Source organism: Anopheles stephensi, chromosome 3, assembly GCF_013141755.1.
Source record: "Anopheles stephensi strain Indian chromosome 3, UCI_ANSTEP_V1.0, whole genome shotgun sequence".
NCBI classification, from domain to species: Eukaryota; Metazoa; Arthropoda; class Insecta; order Diptera; family Culicidae; genus Anopheles; species Anopheles stephensi.
Window position 1 is genome coordinate 87,351,742 of NC_050203.1, and position 18,275 is coordinate 87,370,016.

The 18,275-nt window shown below is 42.3% G+C and overlaps 6 protein-coding genes across 11 annotated transcripts; 3 read left to right on the top strand and 3 right to left on the bottom strand.

The window, feature by feature from the left end:
- The first annotated feature begins 637 nt into the window (after positions 1 to 637).
- LOC118514038 (ubiquitin-conjugating enzyme E2-24 kDa) lies at positions 638 to 4,479 on the top strand. Of its 3 annotated transcripts, none has more exons than XM_036060520.1 (5): positions 638 to 752; positions 1,865 to 2,288; positions 2,368 to 2,515; positions 2,577 to 2,661; positions 3,035 to 4,479. In XM_036060520.1, exons 2-5 carry the CDS (start codon positions 1,890 to 1,892, stop codon positions 3,045 to 3,047), a joined length of 645 nt encoding a protein of 214 aa, XP_035916413.1. In that variant the 5' UTR covers positions 638 to 752; positions 1,865 to 1,889; the 3' UTR covers positions 3,048 to 4,479. The 3 variants fall into 3 exon arrangements, with proteins under 3 accessions (XP_035916413.1, XP_035916415.1, XP_035916414.1); XM_036060522.1 differs by having other exon boundaries at positions 712 to 887; XM_036060521.1 differs by lacking the exon at positions 638 to 752 and adding an exon at positions 888 to 992.
- On the bottom strand, positions 3,757 to 7,756 carry LOC118514037. The gene has a single exon (XM_036060519.1). It carries the CDS (start codon positions 7,727 to 7,729, stop codon positions 5,558 to 5,560), a length of 2,172 nt encoding a protein of 723 aa, XP_035916412.1. The 5' UTR covers positions 7,730 to 7,756; the 3' UTR covers positions 3,757 to 5,557.
- Positions 7,757 to 8,358: 602 nt separating this feature from the next.
- On the top strand, positions 8,359 to 10,280 carry LOC118514052 (malectin-A). Its single transcript, XM_036060545.1, has 2 exons — positions 8,359 to 8,740; positions 8,830 to 10,280. The coding sequence occupies exon 2, from the start codon at positions 8,875 to 8,877 to the stop codon at positions 9,802 to 9,804; it is 930 nt and encodes a 309-aa protein (XP_035916438.1). The 5' UTR covers positions 8,359 to 8,740; positions 8,830 to 8,874; the 3' UTR covers positions 9,805 to 10,280.
- A 66-nt stretch (positions 10,281 to 10,346) lies between these two features.
- Positions 10,347 to 12,281, bottom strand: LOC118514054. Its single transcript, XM_036060547.1, has 2 exons — positions 11,920 to 12,281; positions 10,347 to 11,420 (listed from the first exon to the last, which is right to left on the bottom strand). Exon 2 carries the CDS (start codon positions 11,331 to 11,333, stop codon positions 10,584 to 10,586), a length of 750 nt encoding a protein of 249 aa, XP_035916440.1. The 5' UTR covers positions 11,334 to 11,420; positions 11,920 to 12,281; the 3' UTR covers positions 10,347 to 10,583.
- A 288-nt stretch (positions 12,282 to 12,569) lies between these two features.
- Positions 12,570 to 17,997, top strand: LOC118514039 (WD repeat-containing protein 75). The gene is made up of 5 exons (XM_036060523.1): positions 12,570 to 12,839; positions 12,916 to 15,341; positions 15,406 to 15,566; positions 15,637 to 15,837; positions 17,415 to 17,997. Exons 1-5 carry the CDS (start codon positions 12,661 to 12,663, stop codon positions 17,802 to 17,804), a joined length of 3,357 nt encoding a protein of 1,118 aa, XP_035916416.1. The 5' UTR covers positions 12,570 to 12,660; the 3' UTR covers positions 17,805 to 17,997.
- LOC118514057 lies at positions 15,878 to 18,132 on the bottom strand. 4 transcript variants are annotated; one of them, XM_036060551.1, is made up of 3 exons: positions 17,021 to 17,151; positions 16,624 to 16,930; positions 15,878 to 16,473 (listed from the first exon to the last, which is right to left on the bottom strand). In XM_036060551.1, exons 2-3 carry the CDS (start codon positions 16,750 to 16,752, stop codon positions 16,345 to 16,347), a joined length of 258 nt encoding a protein of 85 aa, XP_035916444.1. In that variant the 5' UTR covers positions 16,753 to 16,930; positions 17,021 to 17,151; the 3' UTR covers positions 15,878 to 16,344. The 4 variants fall into 4 exon arrangements, with proteins under 4 accessions (XP_035916444.1, XP_035916446.1, XP_035916447.1 ...); XM_036060553.1 differs by having other exon boundaries at positions 17,017 to 17,073; XM_036060554.1 differs by having other exon boundaries at positions 17,040 to 17,057.
- Between the last annotated feature and the right edge of the window lie 143 nt (positions 18,133 to 18,275).

The following is an 18,275-nucleotide window of genomic DNA, read 5'->3' on the forward strand; positions in this document are numbered from 1 at the left end:
TTGAATATGAATCTCTAGTCTGCTTGAGACTTCACATGAATCTACTTTATTATTTATTTTGTATTCTTTGATGTATATTAATATATCGGTTAAAGACAACAGGACAAGGACCTTCGGTGAGTTGATTTCGAAAATCTTTTTGAGCTTGAGCTTTATTTTCGAGCTGCTATAAAAGCTCTTTGGCACTGTGCTTTTCGTCGCTGTGTCCCGGGAAACCGTTTGGTTCTTTGATGTGGTTTTTATTCTGAACATTCAATGGGAAGATTTAGATTGAATCGTTTGAAATTGGAAATTTATGAAGTTTAGTCCATTTAGTGCTAAAAAATAATTGATCAACAACATCGATGCAACAGTTTTGTTGTGTCGCTTTTCAAACAGAAGCACATTTTACAGCGCTGATAAAAGCTTAATTGAATCTTGGAATATTTTGGAACAAAAGATGTAACTTCTTTGTACGTAATACTTTTGGAAGCTGCTGATATTCGATATGGCATATAAAAACAAAATTAAACAATATTTTAAAATAGGATTAAACCCAAGAAGATGTATATGAGGTGGGCTCACCATGAGTAAAGAAAAGGCCGTTTCAAAAGGTCTATTTGTCAGTGTTGACAGCTGTGACAGCCCTGCGGTTCACCTACTGTATCGATCTTGAATTTGCTTCTGTTTCGTAGCTTTGGCCTCAGCGTAAGCTAAAGCAAGCGGTGGTGAACAAAGCCGACGTAGGATCAGAGTTGAAAAGGGCCAGAAAGGTAATTTTTGCAGTGATTTAATCCAAATAATATGTGCCCTTGCTAGTAACAGACTACGGAAACGGTCCTCGATATTGAATTGCGTCGAAGAATATAATCAAACAAGTTTACATCGTTTTCATTGCTACCGAAAAGGTAGGAAAAGAATGGTGCGAATTGCAGTGCAATGAGGAAGAAAACCAAATAGCACGCCTCGAAGCCAATTCAGCTGTTTATGAGGCTGGTCGAAATATTCAAGAGGTGAATATCGGTTCGATAGCAATTTCAAGCCCATTAAACCTGCCATCCATTGGCACAGCATAGTATCGTGCCGCAAAAGATTTAACCTTGCCGTACAGAAGTGAGGGCGAGCGTTCGTATTGCAATAGAGCACACCAAGAGTAAATGACATTGCCCGGTTCATAGCCTTCCAAGATCGATCCGGCGGTTCGTAGGAAGGACGACAGATAGTTCATTGGTTGGTCATTTAGTGCGCTGGTTAATGGCGGATTTCGAGTGCAGTTGTTTTGTATCACTGTATTTTCGATATTATATACCCGTGGCTAAATATCTACTAACATAAACAAATGAATGTAGAAATATCTTCAATAGAATGCATTCATCGCTTCTGTGCTGCAGTCAAAATGGCCGCTGTTATGAGACAGAATCAAAGTTATGTTTTATGCTGTGAAGATGATAATTTTATGAGCAATGGATTTCCATCCGTTTTTCTTGATAATTTGTATGTGTGTTGTGTATACGTATTTTGAGATATTTTAAAATATGCAAGAATAATTGTGTTTGAGTTCTTCTATTCATCAGTCTTCTTAAAGGAGGTGTTTTTTTTGTGTGTACACAACACCCAATGGTATGGATTACCTTAAACTGGTATGGATTACAGATAAACATGCCGTTAGTTTCTTATCACTTCTTCAATGTCCTGTTGGCAAATAAGACAGGGTCAGGAAGGAGAAAAACAGTAAGAAAAGTTAGAAAAAATTAAATCTTTCCAGCAGAAATTTAGCAGAAAACTTATAAAGAAATGTATTTTTTTATCAACCAAACAGTATATACCCTGTATTTCCGTAAAAAGTTATAATTGTGTTTATTTTGTTCCTGAATTGCTTTTTTAGCACGATTTAAGAGTACACCTACAAAATGTCGACAAGTGCCGGGTCAAGCAGCACTGGAAACGGTGGCAGCAGCAGTGGCAGTAGCAGTAACAGTGATGGAAACAACAGTGCTGGAGGCCGCCGTAATGGGAGCGGCAGTGGAACGACTACCGGAACAGAAGCGTCCGTTCCGAAACCCGAGACAAAGGAAGCGAAATCAAATCCCAAAATATCGAAAGCCTTAGGAACTTCTGCTAAACGAATCCAAAAGGAGCTCGCTGAAATTACACTTGATCCTCCTCCAAATTGTAGTGCTGGACCGAAGGGTGATAACCTCTATGAATGGGTGTCAACCATTCTCGGTCCACCCGGATCGGTCTATGAAGGGGGTGTATTTTTCTTGGACATTCATTTTTCCCCGGAATACCCTTTCAAACCGCCCAAGGTAGGAAACGAAAAGAAAAGCAAAATTTACGCCGATAGTATGTTTAGAAAACTAAAAACACGATCTTTTCATTCATCAGGTTACATTCCGGACTAGAATATATCATTGCAACATAAACAGCCAAGGCGTGATTTGTTTGGACATTTTAAAAGATAACTGGTCACCAGCACTGACCATTTCAAAAGTGTTGCTATCCATTTGTTCCCTACTGACAGACTGCAATCCAGGTATGTTAAAAAAGTACTTTTTTCTTACATATTTATTACAGCTTTTAAATGTCCTTTTTAGCTGATCCGCTCGTTGGAAGTATTGCCACCCAATATCTGCAAAACAGAGAAGAGCACGATAGAATTGCTCGTCTGTGGACAAAACGGTAAGTAAAAATTATATTTTTAATTTTTTCACTTGGAAACACATTTTTAAGATTTATTTGTGTCGCTTGAAATGCAGTATTTCAAAAATCTGCGTACTATTTACTTAGCCAACACTAGCATTTCTTGGCTCAACGAATTGAAACTAGCAGTTCTGTTGTGTATACATTCTTTCAATAAAAAAGCTGCAAATGTAACTTGACATAAACCCTTCGCATGATGATATAGATATCCATTTAAAACTGTTTTCAAAAAGTAGCACATGCATTTGATTAAAACCTTCAAAACGGATACGAAAAACTTAGACAAGCTTCACTCAAATCGCTTTTGAAAAAACCACTAACGAAGGTCAATACATACTCTTTGTAATTGCAGGTACGCTACGTGATTTCATCATATTGGAGGTCTGTATATTTTTACGCGCAATCGATACTAATTTATGAATCTATTTGTAACAACAAAATCAACCCTACAATGTACTTCGCAAAGCTAAACGCTACATAGTCTGACTCATTAAAATAATAGTAATAAAAACATAACGGCGCACTTGAATCGTGCAAAGCGAGTGGTTGCGTTGGATGAGAAAATTGCGAACTGGCCGCTAATTCTTGGATGTGACGTGTCATGATTACGATGCAAGCCACTTAACATGCATGAAAACATTCAAAATTATTTTATGCAAGAAATGTAATGAAAAAGCGATTTGGCAAAACTTTATTGTAATACACAAGAAGCAAAGCAAAAGCAAACTTCAAGAATCCAGTTGCGAGTAATTCATGAAATAATTTCCAATTAAGCATCGCCCTTAAGTCATATGTTGTACGAAACAGTTTGAGTAATCGCGCATTAAACTGGCAGGAAAAAAAAACCAGTAAACCAAGCAGCAAAGATGCAACACAAACGAAATACGTTTTTATTCCTCTTCAAGCAAAATAGATTTGAAATATGTATAGGCAGCAGACAGTGAACCGGCCCGAAGGTAACGATTGCTAATTTAAGTAAGCCAATCTGCTAACAACTAGAAAATGGTAATAAAATCCCTCAGAGATATCCCTATTTCGTTATTAACATAGAGAATTCAATTGCCCGATGACTAATGTTTGCGATCAATAGCATTGCCTTTTGGTTCTCTTTCTTTCGTTTGATGATGCGGGGTCATTTTAATCGTATTCCACACAATGAAATAGATTCAGTACTGTGATTACCACTACCATCGTGAGGTGAACTTCATTCAATAATTTTTGAAAAATATTCTTACAGGGGCCGTTGAGTTTTTCCCTAACTATCATCTTTAGTTAGATTGAGCTATTTTTAAGAATGCAAAGAACGATGTAAGCCAGAGTGGAAGGTTTGGAAAATACACATATAAACTGGACGAAGTGTATGCCAACAGTGCATATATGGCAAGCAAAAACAATAGAACTTAAGGTTTGATTTAGTTCGTTATTTTGAGATGACACATCGAATGCGATCTCACTAGAAAGCAGTTACTAGAAAGATCAGAATATACCAGTTTAAGTGTAAGTAAAACGAATCGTTCGTATGATTCGTCAGTTTCTACAGTGATGAGAAGTAGTCCTAAATTGAATAGGTTGTCTTATGTAGTGATACTTTGTGCGTTGATTGGATCCTACTCGCACAATTTTATTTGTTTCGTTCTTTGTAACATTGTTGGACTTTTGCCTAACAAAAATAAGATAGGAAACATTTTGTAACTCTACCTATAGATACATTTTTTTTCGGTGATTCATTTCTTTTACAACTTATACAACAGACTGCAGAGCACGGTGTTAATTCAATAAACACAAAACTGGACAAACAAAAATGCAAGCTGACAAAAATTTGCCTAAATCGACCGAAATTTGCCAAACCCGACTGACTTTAGATAACCTTACTACTATATTATATTTTTTGTTTTCTTTTAATGCTAGCTCAATAATAACTGTATGGCTGTCATGGCATTGAAATTGATCATCCAGATAAAGTAATGAAAAATATTGAAGGAAGAGGCAGGGCAAAGAGAAGTTGCCTGTTTTTGCTTACAGTTTCAACTAATTTTACTCATAGTTTGCAATGGGCTTGGTAATGCACAGGATGGTAACTGATTGTGAATTGTTCCTTGATGCCACAAGCGTGATACTGACTAGTCGATCATGCATAAAGAAATGGTCTAAAGAACGGCATTCTTGGTTATGGGACATTTTTAAAACTTATCTCATTTTGTTTGAAGTGAGTTTATTACTAAAATCAAATATCTATGCGAATGACTACACAATTCATATTGATTCTAGAGCTACATACATTTTAAACTTCCGTATTGTTTTATTTTAGATATTCAAACTATGTGTATAAAAAAAATCCCTTGCGAAGATCCTGGCAGCAATAGGTTAGCCTTTTGAACCAATTTGATGAAAGGTACGTTTGTCTACCGTCTCTAATTTACTTGCATATATATCGCCCATACTAACTATTCCTATTGAATTTCACTGCATCAAGTACCGGGACTCGGGGACACGAGCATAACCAGCAGCTGACGCTTGACCGTTGAGAAAACGCACCTAATTTCTATTCTTTCCGATTAGTCTAATTGCAACTTCAGTTTAATTAACGAAAGCTTTCAATTAAAGCAAGATGGATGAAAGTAAACGTGAGACACAAGTAAAACAAAATGTCTAATAGTAGAAGCTTGGAACAACTGTGGTGTGGTTTTGCACGAAAACACGCGACATTTATCGGACTAGGTTTTGTAAAGGGAATGAATTTTAAAATTATAAAAAAGCGTTTGCAAGCGTTGTATAAATCTCCCCAAATGTCGAACATAATAAAACAAGCAAATATACGTCTATCTTACATTTAACCATGTGGCGCATGTGATTGGTGAGTGAATGAACAGCAATTTTAACCTTTACGCTTGTTTGCAAAGAACGTAAAACCGTGCAAAAATTTGTCAAACGAAGGATTGGTTTCGATGTAATAGCGCCAGTACAATTTTTCCGCGATAAAAGCGAACACAGCTGCAGCGTAACCGAAGCCGAGGGCCACAAAGCCGGCATACATTTTCTTCAAATCGATCGTAGCTTCTTGCGGCGGTATCTCAATGTTGGACTGGAACCGTTCGATGGCGTCGGAAAGCCACTTGATGGTGAGACCTCCCTCGATCAATGCTCGGACATGCCGGTCGACCTGATGCTTCAGGGGGGAGTTTTTCTCCAACCCGATCGATATCGGCATATGCACTGCACACTCCTGCATGATGTGAAGCGTTTGTCGAGCCTTCTCCGACTTCCTGGTGGATCGCAGTTGCCGCAAAAGGTAAATGTTTTCGTAGTATGCGTACATGCCCTCGCTAACCTTTTCCACCGCCTGGTTGTGGTCGGGCGCATGCTCCAACTTGGCGCCTATCGTTTGGGAGTAAGGATCTTGTGCCATCTGGAAGAAAAGCCTGTTTTGTTCGCCCCAAGCGCCACAGCTGATGGAACTTTCGGCCAAATCCTGCAGCGTGTCAATCGTCAGCCGGGGTATCGGGTTCGCAAGTATCGCCGTGAACGATGCGCGGTAGGCGACCACAACCAGCACACAGTACACCCAGTACCAACCGGTCAGGACACGCAGAGGCCATCCAGCCGGTAGACGGGGGAGTGATACCAGCAGCAGCATGCTGTACGTGTAGATAATGCACCCCGCAAAGGTATCGAATATGTCGTACGCTGGCAAGGGATCATGCCACGGTTCTGGTTTGCGCTTGAACGGTATCATGTGCAGATTTCTCAGCGCATTGTTAGCGGAGTATTTTTTAATGTTATACTCGCGGCAAACTAAACGTTTCAGGCGATAGGGCAGCTTCGATGTACGCATTGCTCTCAGGCAACGTTTTTTAACTGGGTTGACCGTTCGTCCCTTCCGATTGTGATGTCGCTGCAGCAGATCGTGCTCTGGTTGATATGCTCGCTTGTGATGGTGAATGCAGTGCAGCGTGTTGGAGAATGCGTAAAACACGAACCCGACGGAAAACAGGGATATCAGTACACCTGCCCACATTTCTCCATTGAAGGGTAGAATCAACGTTTTCCACGAGTTATCGCTCAATGCTTCGGGGGTGAGAAAGGTTAAACATTCCGTGTTGTAGGGTATGCTCAGATCCATAAAGCCAAGATTGTACTCGGTGTGGTGTAAGTCGGCCAGCGCGAAATCGGCCCTGCCTTCATGCATTTCCCGCAGCAGCCCGGTAAGCGTTTCATTATCCCTGACCGTGCCCCATCGTTCTGCATCCGCGTCGAAAGTCTCGTAGAAAACCATGTTGAAGCGCATGGCCTTTGAAATTGCTTTAAGCAACTCGATTTCAACCCCATAGTAGACTGTAGAAGCGGCGGCCGTCGAAAGGTTGCTCCTCGCAATGTCGGAATTAGTAGCATTTATCGACACTCCATCAAGTGATTGCGATTTGAACACGGCCGGTGTATGCTCTAGCACAACGACATGCATTTTTTGGTGGCGAAGATCGCTGGTTTTATCGGCGAAAAAGGTGGTGTTTATCAGCCGAAATTTACCCGCTTGCCAAAAGTCTACAATTTTCGAGAAAAACACTCCCTTGATTGGCATCGGAAAGGGAACTGTGCTTAATTCGTACACAGGCGAGCTGTCCCGGTTTCGCTCCGTCCACTTGAAGCTCTTTTTCCTTAACGGTCGCACAAACAGCACATCAACGATGCGCTTCCAGATGTAGTGTAGCTGCGGCACAAATAGTCGATAATTGTGCATTATGATGTACCGGGCACGTGTGTCTAGGATGCGCGTCTTATCGCCATATCTTAGCAGACGTTCCAGTTGAATTCCATTGCCCATAAGGATGACATAGCCTCCACATCCCACTCTTCGAATGTTTTCGAGAATGCACCGTAAAGCTGGACCAGGATCGAACGTATCTTCGTCTTGGGCGATTTTTACCACATACCGGGCGGCATGATGAATGTGATGGAAGAAATCCGCCCTCAAGGCATGTTCGTACACTTCATCGAACAAAATAGCATAGCAGTGACCGTAGTCCATTCGATCAACCAGCTCCATTAACATAATACCGAGGTTGAGGTGGATATCGTCTTCCTGGAATTCGTTTAGTTCATGTGCTTGTTTCGTTGGACTTGCACTGATTGCAGCACCATTCAGCTGCATAGATTTACACTCTTGTACGCAGGCAATTAAAATCGCAATCTTTACGATACAAGCCACAGCCCTCTTACTGCACATTTTAGTGCTATGAACCGTTATCTGCAACTGATTGCGTTCAGTCCAGGTTGGGTTTTTTGGCAAATTCGTGAAGCACGCGATTCGATATGTAAATTGATTTTAAATATTAAATTCATCCATTGGGAACGGGAGAGATTAAGGTGCGGTGCGATGACTGGTGGAGCGTTTGAAAATGTCGGACATGTTTTTAAATGTTGCTATTATACTTTTTGATCGGCCAACTCTCCGTTACTTACTTACTTACTTATCGGGTGTTGACCTGCTGCAACAATCCTCGATGCCTTCGTCTGCCAATCAACTATCTCGCCCTTTCTGGTGGGCGTAACGGTGAGCTAGGCAAAGCTGGAAATTTAAAAATGCTATGGCAACCGGCTCAAACTGCACACGTGCTTACGCCTTTCGACTCGAACCCATAAACGCATAGTCCAGCCTTGGCCAGGAAAACAACATATTGCGTCAAATTGATACGTCAAAGCGAAACAGAAGAAGCCAGAGCATACGAATTTTAGCAAAGGCTATTTATTGTGTTCAAACATTGCATAGAAAAACATTTTCTTACATTTGAGAAGCCCGAAGGAAGCCCCGACGAGAGCAGTGGTCTTATTAGGACCATCTTTATAAGGTTCGGTACATACGCATCGAGTACTCGCTTCACATTATGCGAACGTCGCGACACTATTCTCCATACCACTGAAATGCCACGTAATGTTGCCGGCGATTAAAAAGTTTTGAAGCGCATGGTAGCACAGTAATTTACATGGCAACTTCAGCATCGCTGACTCGTGTTGGGGCAAAAAGATGTTAGGTAGAAAACACACAATTGCGGATAAGGATAAGGTAACGACAAAACCCAACAGCACTGTCGCTTGGCAGTCGGTTTCCGATCGTTCCAAATTACATGTGTGTGTGCTTTTTCCACATTTCAGATCAATAGTAATCCATCTTTATAAAACATCCTGCATTGCTAAACAATGGTAAGCCATCAGCTCGGTACACTCTGGCTCAGCGTGTTGGCAGTACTGTGCGCTGCCAGAACTTCGCTCGGCAGCCCGTTTAATGTAATCTATGCGATCAATGCCGGTGGTGATGCGCATACCGATTCCCACGGAATATACTACTTGGGTGATCCGTTAAAGGGGAAGCTAGGCACCGAATCGGATTACGGTCGCCAGCTGCTAGCGATCAATAGAGTGAACAAGCATGACGAGATTCTGTACCAAACGGAACGCTACCATCACGACACCTTTAGCTACGACATTCCCGTCTCGGGGGATGGACAGTACGTGCTCATACTTAAATTTTGCGAGGTGTACTTCAACGGGCCGAATATGAAAGTGTTCGACGTGCTCCTCGATCGCCACACGATCGTATCGGAGCTAGACATCTATGCCTTAGTCGGCAAAGGCACCGCTCACGATGAGTTGATATTCTTTTCCGTTTCGCGGGGACGATTGTACGTGAAGGAAAAGAATTCGGAAATCCGGGGAGGCAAATTAAAGCTAGAGTTCCTGAAGGGTTACAAAGATAACCCGAAAATTAACGCAATTTTGCTCATCAAAGACTACAACGAGGCCACCCTGCCTCGTTTGCCACCGTTAAATAGCGATCATCTTGCTGCTAGTGCTAACGGAATTGACCACGTTGGCGATCACTACCATTCGCTACCGTATTCGTTGTCGGACGACGACGGACCTACCGTCGAAACTGGGGACGACAGCATCATGGACGATTTCCTGACTGCCCCACCGGACGAGTCGGTCAAACCTGCCTCGACAGTGCGTAAAACTAGTGGCCCCAAGCAACCGAATCCTTACTCGTTGGACGATTCCTCTATCATGTTACCTGTGTTCATTGCAATCGGTGCATTTATACCGCTGTTGTTTTGTCTGTGTAGGCTGTGATTTGTTATACTTTTATTTAATTGCGTAGGAACTAGACAAAAAAGGCTCTTAAAGAATTGTATAATTATTTACCCTTTTTTTTCAAACGGTCACGTGGTACTTGATGTACTTAAGCGAGAAGCTCATTCTACCAATTGAAGCTGTCCAAAAGAATTCGAATGCATCACGTAATAACAAACAAAAAAAAACGTTCAAAATTATTTACGACAGTCGCACAAACATCCAGACCGTTATTTTAACTTGCATAATTCAACTCATAATTCCGTACCATACGGATACGGCATAACTGAGATGTTTGTCAGTAGTAAATTCAGGATACCTTGCACTGCAGTTTCGAATTGGTGGGTATTAAAACAAAAAAACTGCAATTTCTTACTAGTATTTATGCAATGAGTTTCTCCAGCGGTTAGGTCTTCTAAGTTGATTTGCGTAAACAGCAATATTAATAAACAAAAGCAAACAAACCTTATCACACACATCGGTTGTGCTTATTTATGGTAAAAACGAAATATCGATTAAATCATCTACTACAAAGTCTACCGTTTATGTGGAAATGATCCTTTTGTTTATTGCTCGTTGCTTATAAACAATTAAGTATAAAATAGTAATTTCAGTCATGTGGAATTTTGCATTATCGATACTATTAAAACTGCGATGCAATTCACAATCATTTAGAAGGATTATCCGATGCATTTTAGTTACTTATAAGTGTAAAGCGTTGTGTAAAATGAGTTCCTTTCAGATCGCTCAAATTGATCTAACAAATTGAGTTTAATACTTTAAGATTTACGTTTTAAATATGGTTCCACTATCACCTGCACTGGTATATGCTGAGAGTCGTGACTTTCTGGCTGCACTTTAACAGGCTTGGCTGTTGTTTTAATGCTGCTAGTAGAAGTGGAAGGTTGCGAAGACATTGTACTACTCGATGTATGCGTTTCAATCGGTTGTTTTTGAGCAAACGGCGTGGTGGTTGCGTCAAAATCCGGTGCGTGGATTTCCGTCGTCGATGTAATTAAATTGGATGTAGCAGGAGGATTTTTAATTGTTGTAGGCTGTGGTTTGGTTGTTGTGCGTTTTGTAATATGATTAATAGTTGAGATAGGTGATTCTGTTGATGATTTCGGCGGTTTGCTGGAGGTCAGCGACACGGACCCGATTCCAAAAATGGGTAAAGGGCTTACAGTCAGATGAGATGGATCGTAATCGTATTCTCCATAATCGTAGACGGTATCATCGTCTAAACTACCCTCAAATTCACCCCTATCGCCGTAAACTATTTTCACATCCTTTATGTTAACATGTATGTTATAATTTCCACTCTGGCGTTGATCGTATGTGGCAACGTTTTGTTGATCCAGTGGTTCCAACTCGCTTGAACCGTGCTCGATTGCTGTCTCGTTGATTTGCTTTTTTAAAGAATGTAATGATGCAGCCGAAGTTACAGTAAAGCTACAAAAGATTACGGCGATGGAGATCAAACAAATCGCAAAAGCTTTTGCGTTGTTCGTTGTTCGCCAAGCGATCATCGTGCTAGTCTTCACCCGTAGGTCCTACTGACGAAATAGCAAACCAACCAAACAACCAACCAACCAATCTTAGTGAAATGCGATGGGCTGAAATTGCAAAAAATACGATTAATATTTTTTTAAATTAAAAACGAATATTTTTTCATTAGAAACGGCCTGGCCACGTGTACTAACGTATGTTACAAATAGAGCACAATGTATATTGGGTTTTGGAACCATTTCGTTCCCCGAAGGGTGAAATGAGGGCATCTTATCCCGGGTGAGCTCGCACGTTCGGGTCGCTAAAAATTGTGTGCCCAACTATTCTTTTCGCTTCATTTGGAATCATTCCAATGTAGCACGAATATCTGCATGAATGAAAGATCGATTCCGGTACAAATGGGGTACGTTGCAAGTAGGACTAGAAGTAGATGCCCAATCATTAAGAATGGAAGGCACGAACTGACTGCGGTTGTTGAACGCAAAAAATATAAAAATCACATGGTTCGTACTACATTAGGTTGCGTCCCACAAAGCGGATTAGTTTTGAAAGCATTTCTTTTGCTGAAAGTATGATAAGCTTAATATGTTTGATTTTTGTACTTACTTCGTTCGAGTTCGAGTTAGATTCTAGAATTTTGTTCCCCCTCAATCGCACAAACGCAGCGAATGTGATGCTACAGATGGTTTGTGCAAAGTAACAGGATCAGCTAGAACCGGTTCGAATAATCTTCCCAAGATAACTGTTGTTGTCATTACCGTTGTTGTTGTATTGTTATTCTATCAAATTGAGGATATTTTGTGCGTAATTTGAAAATTTTTTTCAATAACGCATATCTATTCTTAGTAATCGTCCTAGCTCAACAGTTTAAAAAGGCAATAAAAAAGTTTAAAAAATATACACAAAAAGCTCTCAATCCACGCTGCGAATAGCAATGAAACGAAACCACGTACAGGTAGTCTCTGCTATACGCGATCCTAGTTTGCCACACATATGATTGAATATAGGTTATTTCCAAAGAGACCGTCTCAAAATTTATATTCGACATCAAATCAATTGAAAGTCCGCCATAAAGGTACTGAGGTTTTGAATAGTTTTCCTGGTTACTCGCAAATCTTTTCAGTAGCCAAATAAAAGCCGCTGCGAATGCATCGATTTATTTCACCTTTAGTGTAATTAAAAATGTCCAAAGCTTCACCCAGTGTGAACAATAGAGAACGTCAACATCCATGTGCTTGTGACAGATAACCTAAAAAGCTACTTTGTTTACATTCGTTCTAGCGGCGTGTTCGCTAGTCTGTGCGGCGATTGAATTATATTGTGAATTTTTGCTGCTAAATCGCGTTCATGATGCGCGCTGAAACGATGTTTCAAGCAAACGCGCTCACTAACGTTGGTGGAAAACCTAGCAGTGAAAAAACAAGTGAGCCTGCCGTACATTTGGGCGTTGAAGATGGTCTACGCATAAGGCGCATAGCCGGCGGATGCATGGTGCAGTACCCTCCGATGTTCTCGCCAGATGGAAAGTATGAAGCACTCGTTTGAGCAATATCGTTATCGTCATCAAGCAAACCATTTCTGACTGCAAATTTGTTTTTTCAGCTTGTTATTCATAATTTACGAGAGTAGCATACAAGCGTTCAGCGTCACAACGGGAGAGCTGGTTCACAACTATGAGAATACGGCGAACGGAAGCGATTTGATTGGTATGGCGATAGATAATGCCAACAGCAAGCACGTATACGGTTGCACGGTCGATGGCTTAATTATTTCGTGGAAAATAGATTCCGGTGTGCTGTGTGAAAAATTTGAAGTGCTCAAAAATACTAAATTCCACGTGGAATCGTTTCACACGCTGTACGACCAGCATGACACCGTATCATTCCTTATATTCGGTACGTCGTCCAGAAGATTGTTCCTGCAGTATTGTCCGCACCGGAAGAAAATATTGGAAGTTTTGAATGTGAAGCTGCACTCGTTAGACGAAGAGAGCAACATCCGGGTTGAGGATCAGCGCATTGTTGCGGCTCCAGGAGGGCGCGGATTGAACTATTTCGCTTTCATAGCTCTCGACCGATGGTACTGGTGCCGGTTGCAGCCGTCCATTTATGTGGACAGTCGCCGCCATTGCAGTGGGGTGATACCGCAGATAGTAGCTTGCCACCCAGTAGATCCGATTGTGGCAGTTGGGGACAGTCTGGGACGAGTGGTGCTGTATCGAAATTTTCTTGAACAAAAACGCCCGATTCCCGAAACGTACCATTGGCATGCAACTGCGGTAAAAACGTTGGCGTTCGGTACCAACGGAACGCACTTCTACTCCGGCGGCGTTGAGCGTGTTTTAGTGAAGTGGAATGTGGGACAGCAGGAAAAGGCCGACGTGATTCCCCGACTCTCCGACACCATCCTACACATAGCGGTGGGTCCGGAAAATCTCAAACTGGTGTTATGCACCGCCGACAATGGCATCCAAATAATGAACGCACTTCATAAGCAAACTGCGATAGTGCAAAGCTTTTCGAGAATATCGAATCAAACGGCGCAGCAGCAACTGTTCCCTGCCGGCTTGCGCGTAAATCCCCGAACGCAAGCGATTGTGCTGAATGGCAGGGAAGGGTGCATTCAATTTTTTTCGACATACACAAAAAGTTTGCTTTACACGCTGGACATAACACAGCGCAATAACAACACGGTGGAAGATGCAGTAGTGCTCCACAATACGATCGTGACAAACGTTGCGGTGAATGCGTATTGGTTGGCCACGGTCGAAAATTGGAGTGATAACGAATATTCGATGGAAACTCGTCTGAAATTCTGGAAGTACGATGAATCGCATCAAACGTACGCGCTCTGCATCAACTTCGAAAACGTCCATCGTGGCGGAGTGAATGATATAATCTTTTCGAGCAGCACTCGCGAGCGGGACCTGCAGTGCGCTACCGCTGGACAAGATCGGCGCATAAAGGTGTGGTCGCTGGAAAGCGTTCAAAGCGCCAACAGCGCTGCGAAATTGGTATGGACCTGTGTCGGGAGCGTACAGCACCGCAACCTTCCCGTGAAATCAATATCATTTTCGCAAGATGCTTCCCTGCTGGCTGGCGGGTTTGGCAATGTGTTGTGCACGTGGAATGCTGAAACATTACAGCTAAAGTGTACGCTTTCCCCACCGAGTGGCCTCGATGGCTGTGTCAACCGCTCCGTATTAATGCTACCACCAAGCGTAAAGAAGAGCCCACCAAACAAGGCAGATAAGGGAGACATGTACGAGGATACTCGCACAAGGATTGTCGCAGAAATGATGGCACTTTTGAATGGGAAGGAAAATAGTTTTCTGCTTTCGAAAAAAGACAAAAGCTCCTCCCAGCACACCAAACGAATGCTGGATGCCGTTCAGCACACAACCAACCAGTGCAAGGCAAGCAGCATCTCTGGACAGTTGAAAAGGCTAATCGTGCATCGATCAGCAGGAAGTGTGCATCTAAGTATGGCACAAAAATGCTTGCTGTACCACACCATGGAAATCATTTGCCAGACTACGAAGGACAATCGAACCAGAATTCGGCAGAAACTCTTCTCTTCCAGCCGGAAAAACCGTAACACCATCCAAAGCTTGCGCAACATGATCAAAAATATCGATTCACGCACTCTGTTCCGAGAGTACCGTCGGTTGCGCAACTTTGAGCGGCGCCAGCTGCCTGCCATAACGGATAAACATGTGGAAAACGTCTTTGCATGTCCATCGGATGAAGCGATATCATCCAGACAGGGAAGCGCAAATAATGTCAAAGAAAGCAGGCCCGTTGGTTTGGGAAAGGATGCAACGCCCGTAAAGAGTTTTGCTCAAATTCAAAAAGTGATCTTCTGCTACGGTCAATTTTCGCACCTGCTTCTCGTTTGTACCGAGAGCAGGCTGATCGTTTGGAATTTGCTCTCGTTAAAAGTTCAAGTGTCGGTGCTGCTTACCATCGATCAGATGGTGCTAGATCCATTCACAAACTTGATCGCTGCTTTCACAAAAAATAATGAAGGTAAGACTATAGGAAGGCAAATTCCGTCGTTCAAGGTTCGGCAAGTAATCGCTTTTTTGTGCAGTTTATGTATTTCTTCCTAACATACCGATGCCACTGTACCATCGGATCGCGATGCCAAAGGTGTTTGGTGCAGCGTGGATTCCCCGCCGCTATCCTCGATCGCAGTCCTTCAATGTGGATTGGCAGGCAACGTCACAGCTCTTCTTTCTGAATGAAAAACAGGTAAATGAAGCATAATGCCCGGCTGCTAAGATATCGTCATCGTCATCGTTGTTATCTGTTTGTTCCCCAGGAATTGCTTCAACTAGTTTCCGACAGTGACGAGGAGTCTCTGGGGCCGGTGGTGTGCATGAACGAACCTACGATAGGCCCCAACACGCCGTTTGCCGCGATGTACAGCAAACAAGCCAGTGGTTCGCATGTACAGTCGTACGCAGGCACGGTGCAGTCTGGTGCCAGCTATGAATACACCTCAAAATCGGCGCTCAAAGACGTAAGTAGCGACACAATACAGTTACCAAAAAAAAGCCCCGTTTATCAAGATTTTAAACTTTTTATTATGCTGCAATTCTGTGATTCTGCTATGGGTCATTTCGTAAAATTGAATCGCTAGGATATAGTATATAGTTTGTACTACATTGCTGAGCTAAGGTTGGCTTCAGTTGAAGAAATAAGTCTGAATAGGGCGCGCAAATCAACACACTAATACATGCCTATGGAGGAGGGCTACACACAGAAGGTTAGAACGTTTTTATCATAATCCACGAGTTCTGCTACTTTTTATTTACATTCCTATCGCATGACTAGCGTAACTGCTGTACCGTTTGTGATCGGTACTGTGCGGCTCTGTGCCATCATACTGAAGATTGTGTAAAGTTTATTAATTTAAAACTGTGTAGATGACTGATCATTAGTACTGTTTATGGCTAAACTTTGCAGCGCTGCATCTCTTCGGCATATGTGTTGTTCCATGTGTGGTGTCTTAGTTTTTGTATGTTCATTACATTGTGTCTGCAGGCCGGCGCAACATGTGTATTCTGTAGTTTCTACAGCGGCGCATCAGATGAATGTCATGCTTGAAATATCGTAGGCAGTGCCATTGAGGAATTTCTCGCATCGATTGTGCAGCCTGCAAATTACAGCGAAACAAAAAGAAGAAGAAGAACGCGGTAACACCCACCCCACACAAGCGAAAGCGTGTCTGCTGATGAGCGGTACGTCTTTGCCTAGTCTGCGCTTGACGTGCTCAATGGAGCGACAAAAATACGAGTGTACATACCTCTTCCGGATCGGCAAATATGAGGCTGTCTACCACCTCCGGATTAGTAACGGGCCATCCTTTCACGGCACAGTCTCTGAACGCGCAGATCACAATCAATGCAGACACAAGAAATATGTACAGTTTCATGTTTAGGAAAGAAGATGCCAACTGTACGGATGGGAAAGCAAGCGGTCCAACTGTCCAATTTGTTTTACGTAAAGGTGTTGAAACAATCAAACTTTCGACTGTGACTTGTTTGCATTTACACAACTTTTTGAACCATTTCGCTGCTCACGAAGATACTCTGAGTCAGGCTGCAATATTGCTGCAAAAAGAGGGAAATTTTGTAACGATGATCACTTGGAATGTTTTGAGCAATTTTCATGCAGTTTTTCGTAAAATGCTTCAAACCAACTTGAAATTTTGTTACACACACACACACTGCTCAGCTATCGTTTACGGAGTGATACTTCATCAGCATTTTAGTTTCGCTTTATATAGTAGCTAGTCCATCCGTCGGATAGACTTCAGCTTCTAGTGCGCAAATCGCAAGAAACGCGGGGAACGATTGGCTGGGATTAGGGAACGAAAGACTGGGAGGATGGGTGGTGGTCTCCACGCGGATCATCTGGTAGCTGTCGCTTACATTCCTCTACTCCTCGTTCGATACTCCTCGATTTGTGAAAGGTTCGATAAAGTCATGCCTATTTATCGACATTTTTGAATACATTCATAGTAGTCAATATTGGTAATGGATCAGTTATTCTATATACACATATTGTTTCTCTTCCTTTCGCATTTGTGTGCAGATCATATCGTCATCCACTCACACAATGGCATCGATAAGCTTGCTGTGTAAGGGATTCCTGCGTTCGCTGCTGGTCGACGAAGGACGTCGGGCAAGGAAGAACGGTTGCCAGCCGTCGTCGAATCAGAGGACATTGGATGTGGCAGCTAAAACTGCACCGGTGGCTGATAATGACAGCCATTCTGGGCCAGATGCAGACGCTGAGCTAGGCGCCAGTGAGGGGGAAGAAGGTAGTGCGGTGAATGGGGATAACGTTGGACGGAAATCGACTCGCAATTTGGCGGATGCAGAGATTGGCCGAATGATAACTACTAAAAGCAGCAGATCGTCGCATGTGGCAGGTAAAGACCTTAGGAAATTGCTAGATGAACCAATGGACTTGGTGTTTTAGTCGGTTAGTTTGCCCTTTTTTGTAAAATTGCACAGCATTTGGTTAGGAGTGGTTAACAATCAACAATGATGTTTTGTTGTAATTTTTCTTGTATTCGTCGGTCGTACCGTTTTTAGTGGTATATAAATGTTCGTTTCTGAAATCCTCTATATGACTAAGCATTTAATAAAGTCAGTTTTTTCTCTACAAGGAATGTGATGCCGTATGCCGTTATGGAGCACTTTATGTTTAGTTTTTAAATTGCATTTCTTATTATTAGTAACCTCGTTACTAAGTGTGAATATTACACATTTACAATACAATATAACATCGGAGCGGTCTGGTTGCAGGATCGGGCATCGAATCTCAACCGGACGTACCGCCTTCCCATACGCAGGACTGACCATCCAGCTACGCGTAAAATCAAATCTCTTTCTCTCTCTCTCTCTCCTGTTGATCTAACGACCTGTCTTTTCTTGGTCATGCCTGCCA

Excerpts from the sequence above, each read along its gene's own strand:
- LOC118514038 (XM_036060520.1), top strand. The coding sequence starts at position 1,890 with ATGTCGACAAGTGCCGGGTCAAGCAGCACTGGAAACGGTGGCAGCAGC. Across the intron at positions 2,289-2,367 it reads ACCCTTTCAAACCGCCCAAG|GTTACATTCCGGACTAGAAT; the intron begins GTAGGAAACGAA and ends TTCATTCATCAG. Across the intron at positions 2,516-2,576 it reads ACTGACAGACTGCAATCCAG|CTGATCCGCTCGTTGGAAGT; the intron begins GTATGTTAAAAA and ends TGTCCTTTTTAG.
- LOC118514037 (XM_036060519.1), bottom strand. The coding sequence starts at position 7,729 with ATGTTAATGGAGCTGGTTGATCGAATGGACTACGGTCACTGCTATGCT.
- LOC118514052 (XM_036060545.1), top strand. The coding sequence starts at position 8,875 with ATGGTAAGCCATCAGCTCGGTACACTCTGGCTCAGCGTGTTGGCAGTA.
- LOC118514054 (XM_036060547.1), bottom strand. The coding sequence starts at position 11,333 with ATGATCGCTTGGCGAACAACGAACAACGCAAAAGCTTTTGCGATTTGT.
- LOC118514039 (XM_036060523.1), top strand. The coding sequence starts at position 12,661 with ATGATGCGCGCTGAAACGATGTTTCAAGCAAACGCGCTCACTAACGTT. Across the intron at positions 12,840-12,915 it reads ATGTTCTCGCCAGATGGAAA|CTTGTTATTCATAATTTACG; the intron begins GTATGAAGCACT and ends TTGTTTTTTCAG. Across the intron at positions 15,342-15,405 it reads TTTCACAAAAAATAATGAAG|TTTATGTATTTCTTCCTAAC; the intron begins GTAAGACTATAG and ends TTTTTTGTGCAG.
- LOC118514057 (XM_036060552.1), bottom strand. The coding sequence starts at position 16,752 with ATGAAACTGTACATATTTCTTGTGTCTGCATTGATTGTGATCTGCGCG. Across the intron at positions 16,474-16,623 it reads TATTTGCCGATCCGGAAGAG|GCTGCACAATCGATGCGAGA; the intron begins GTATGTACACTC and ends TGTAATTTGCAG.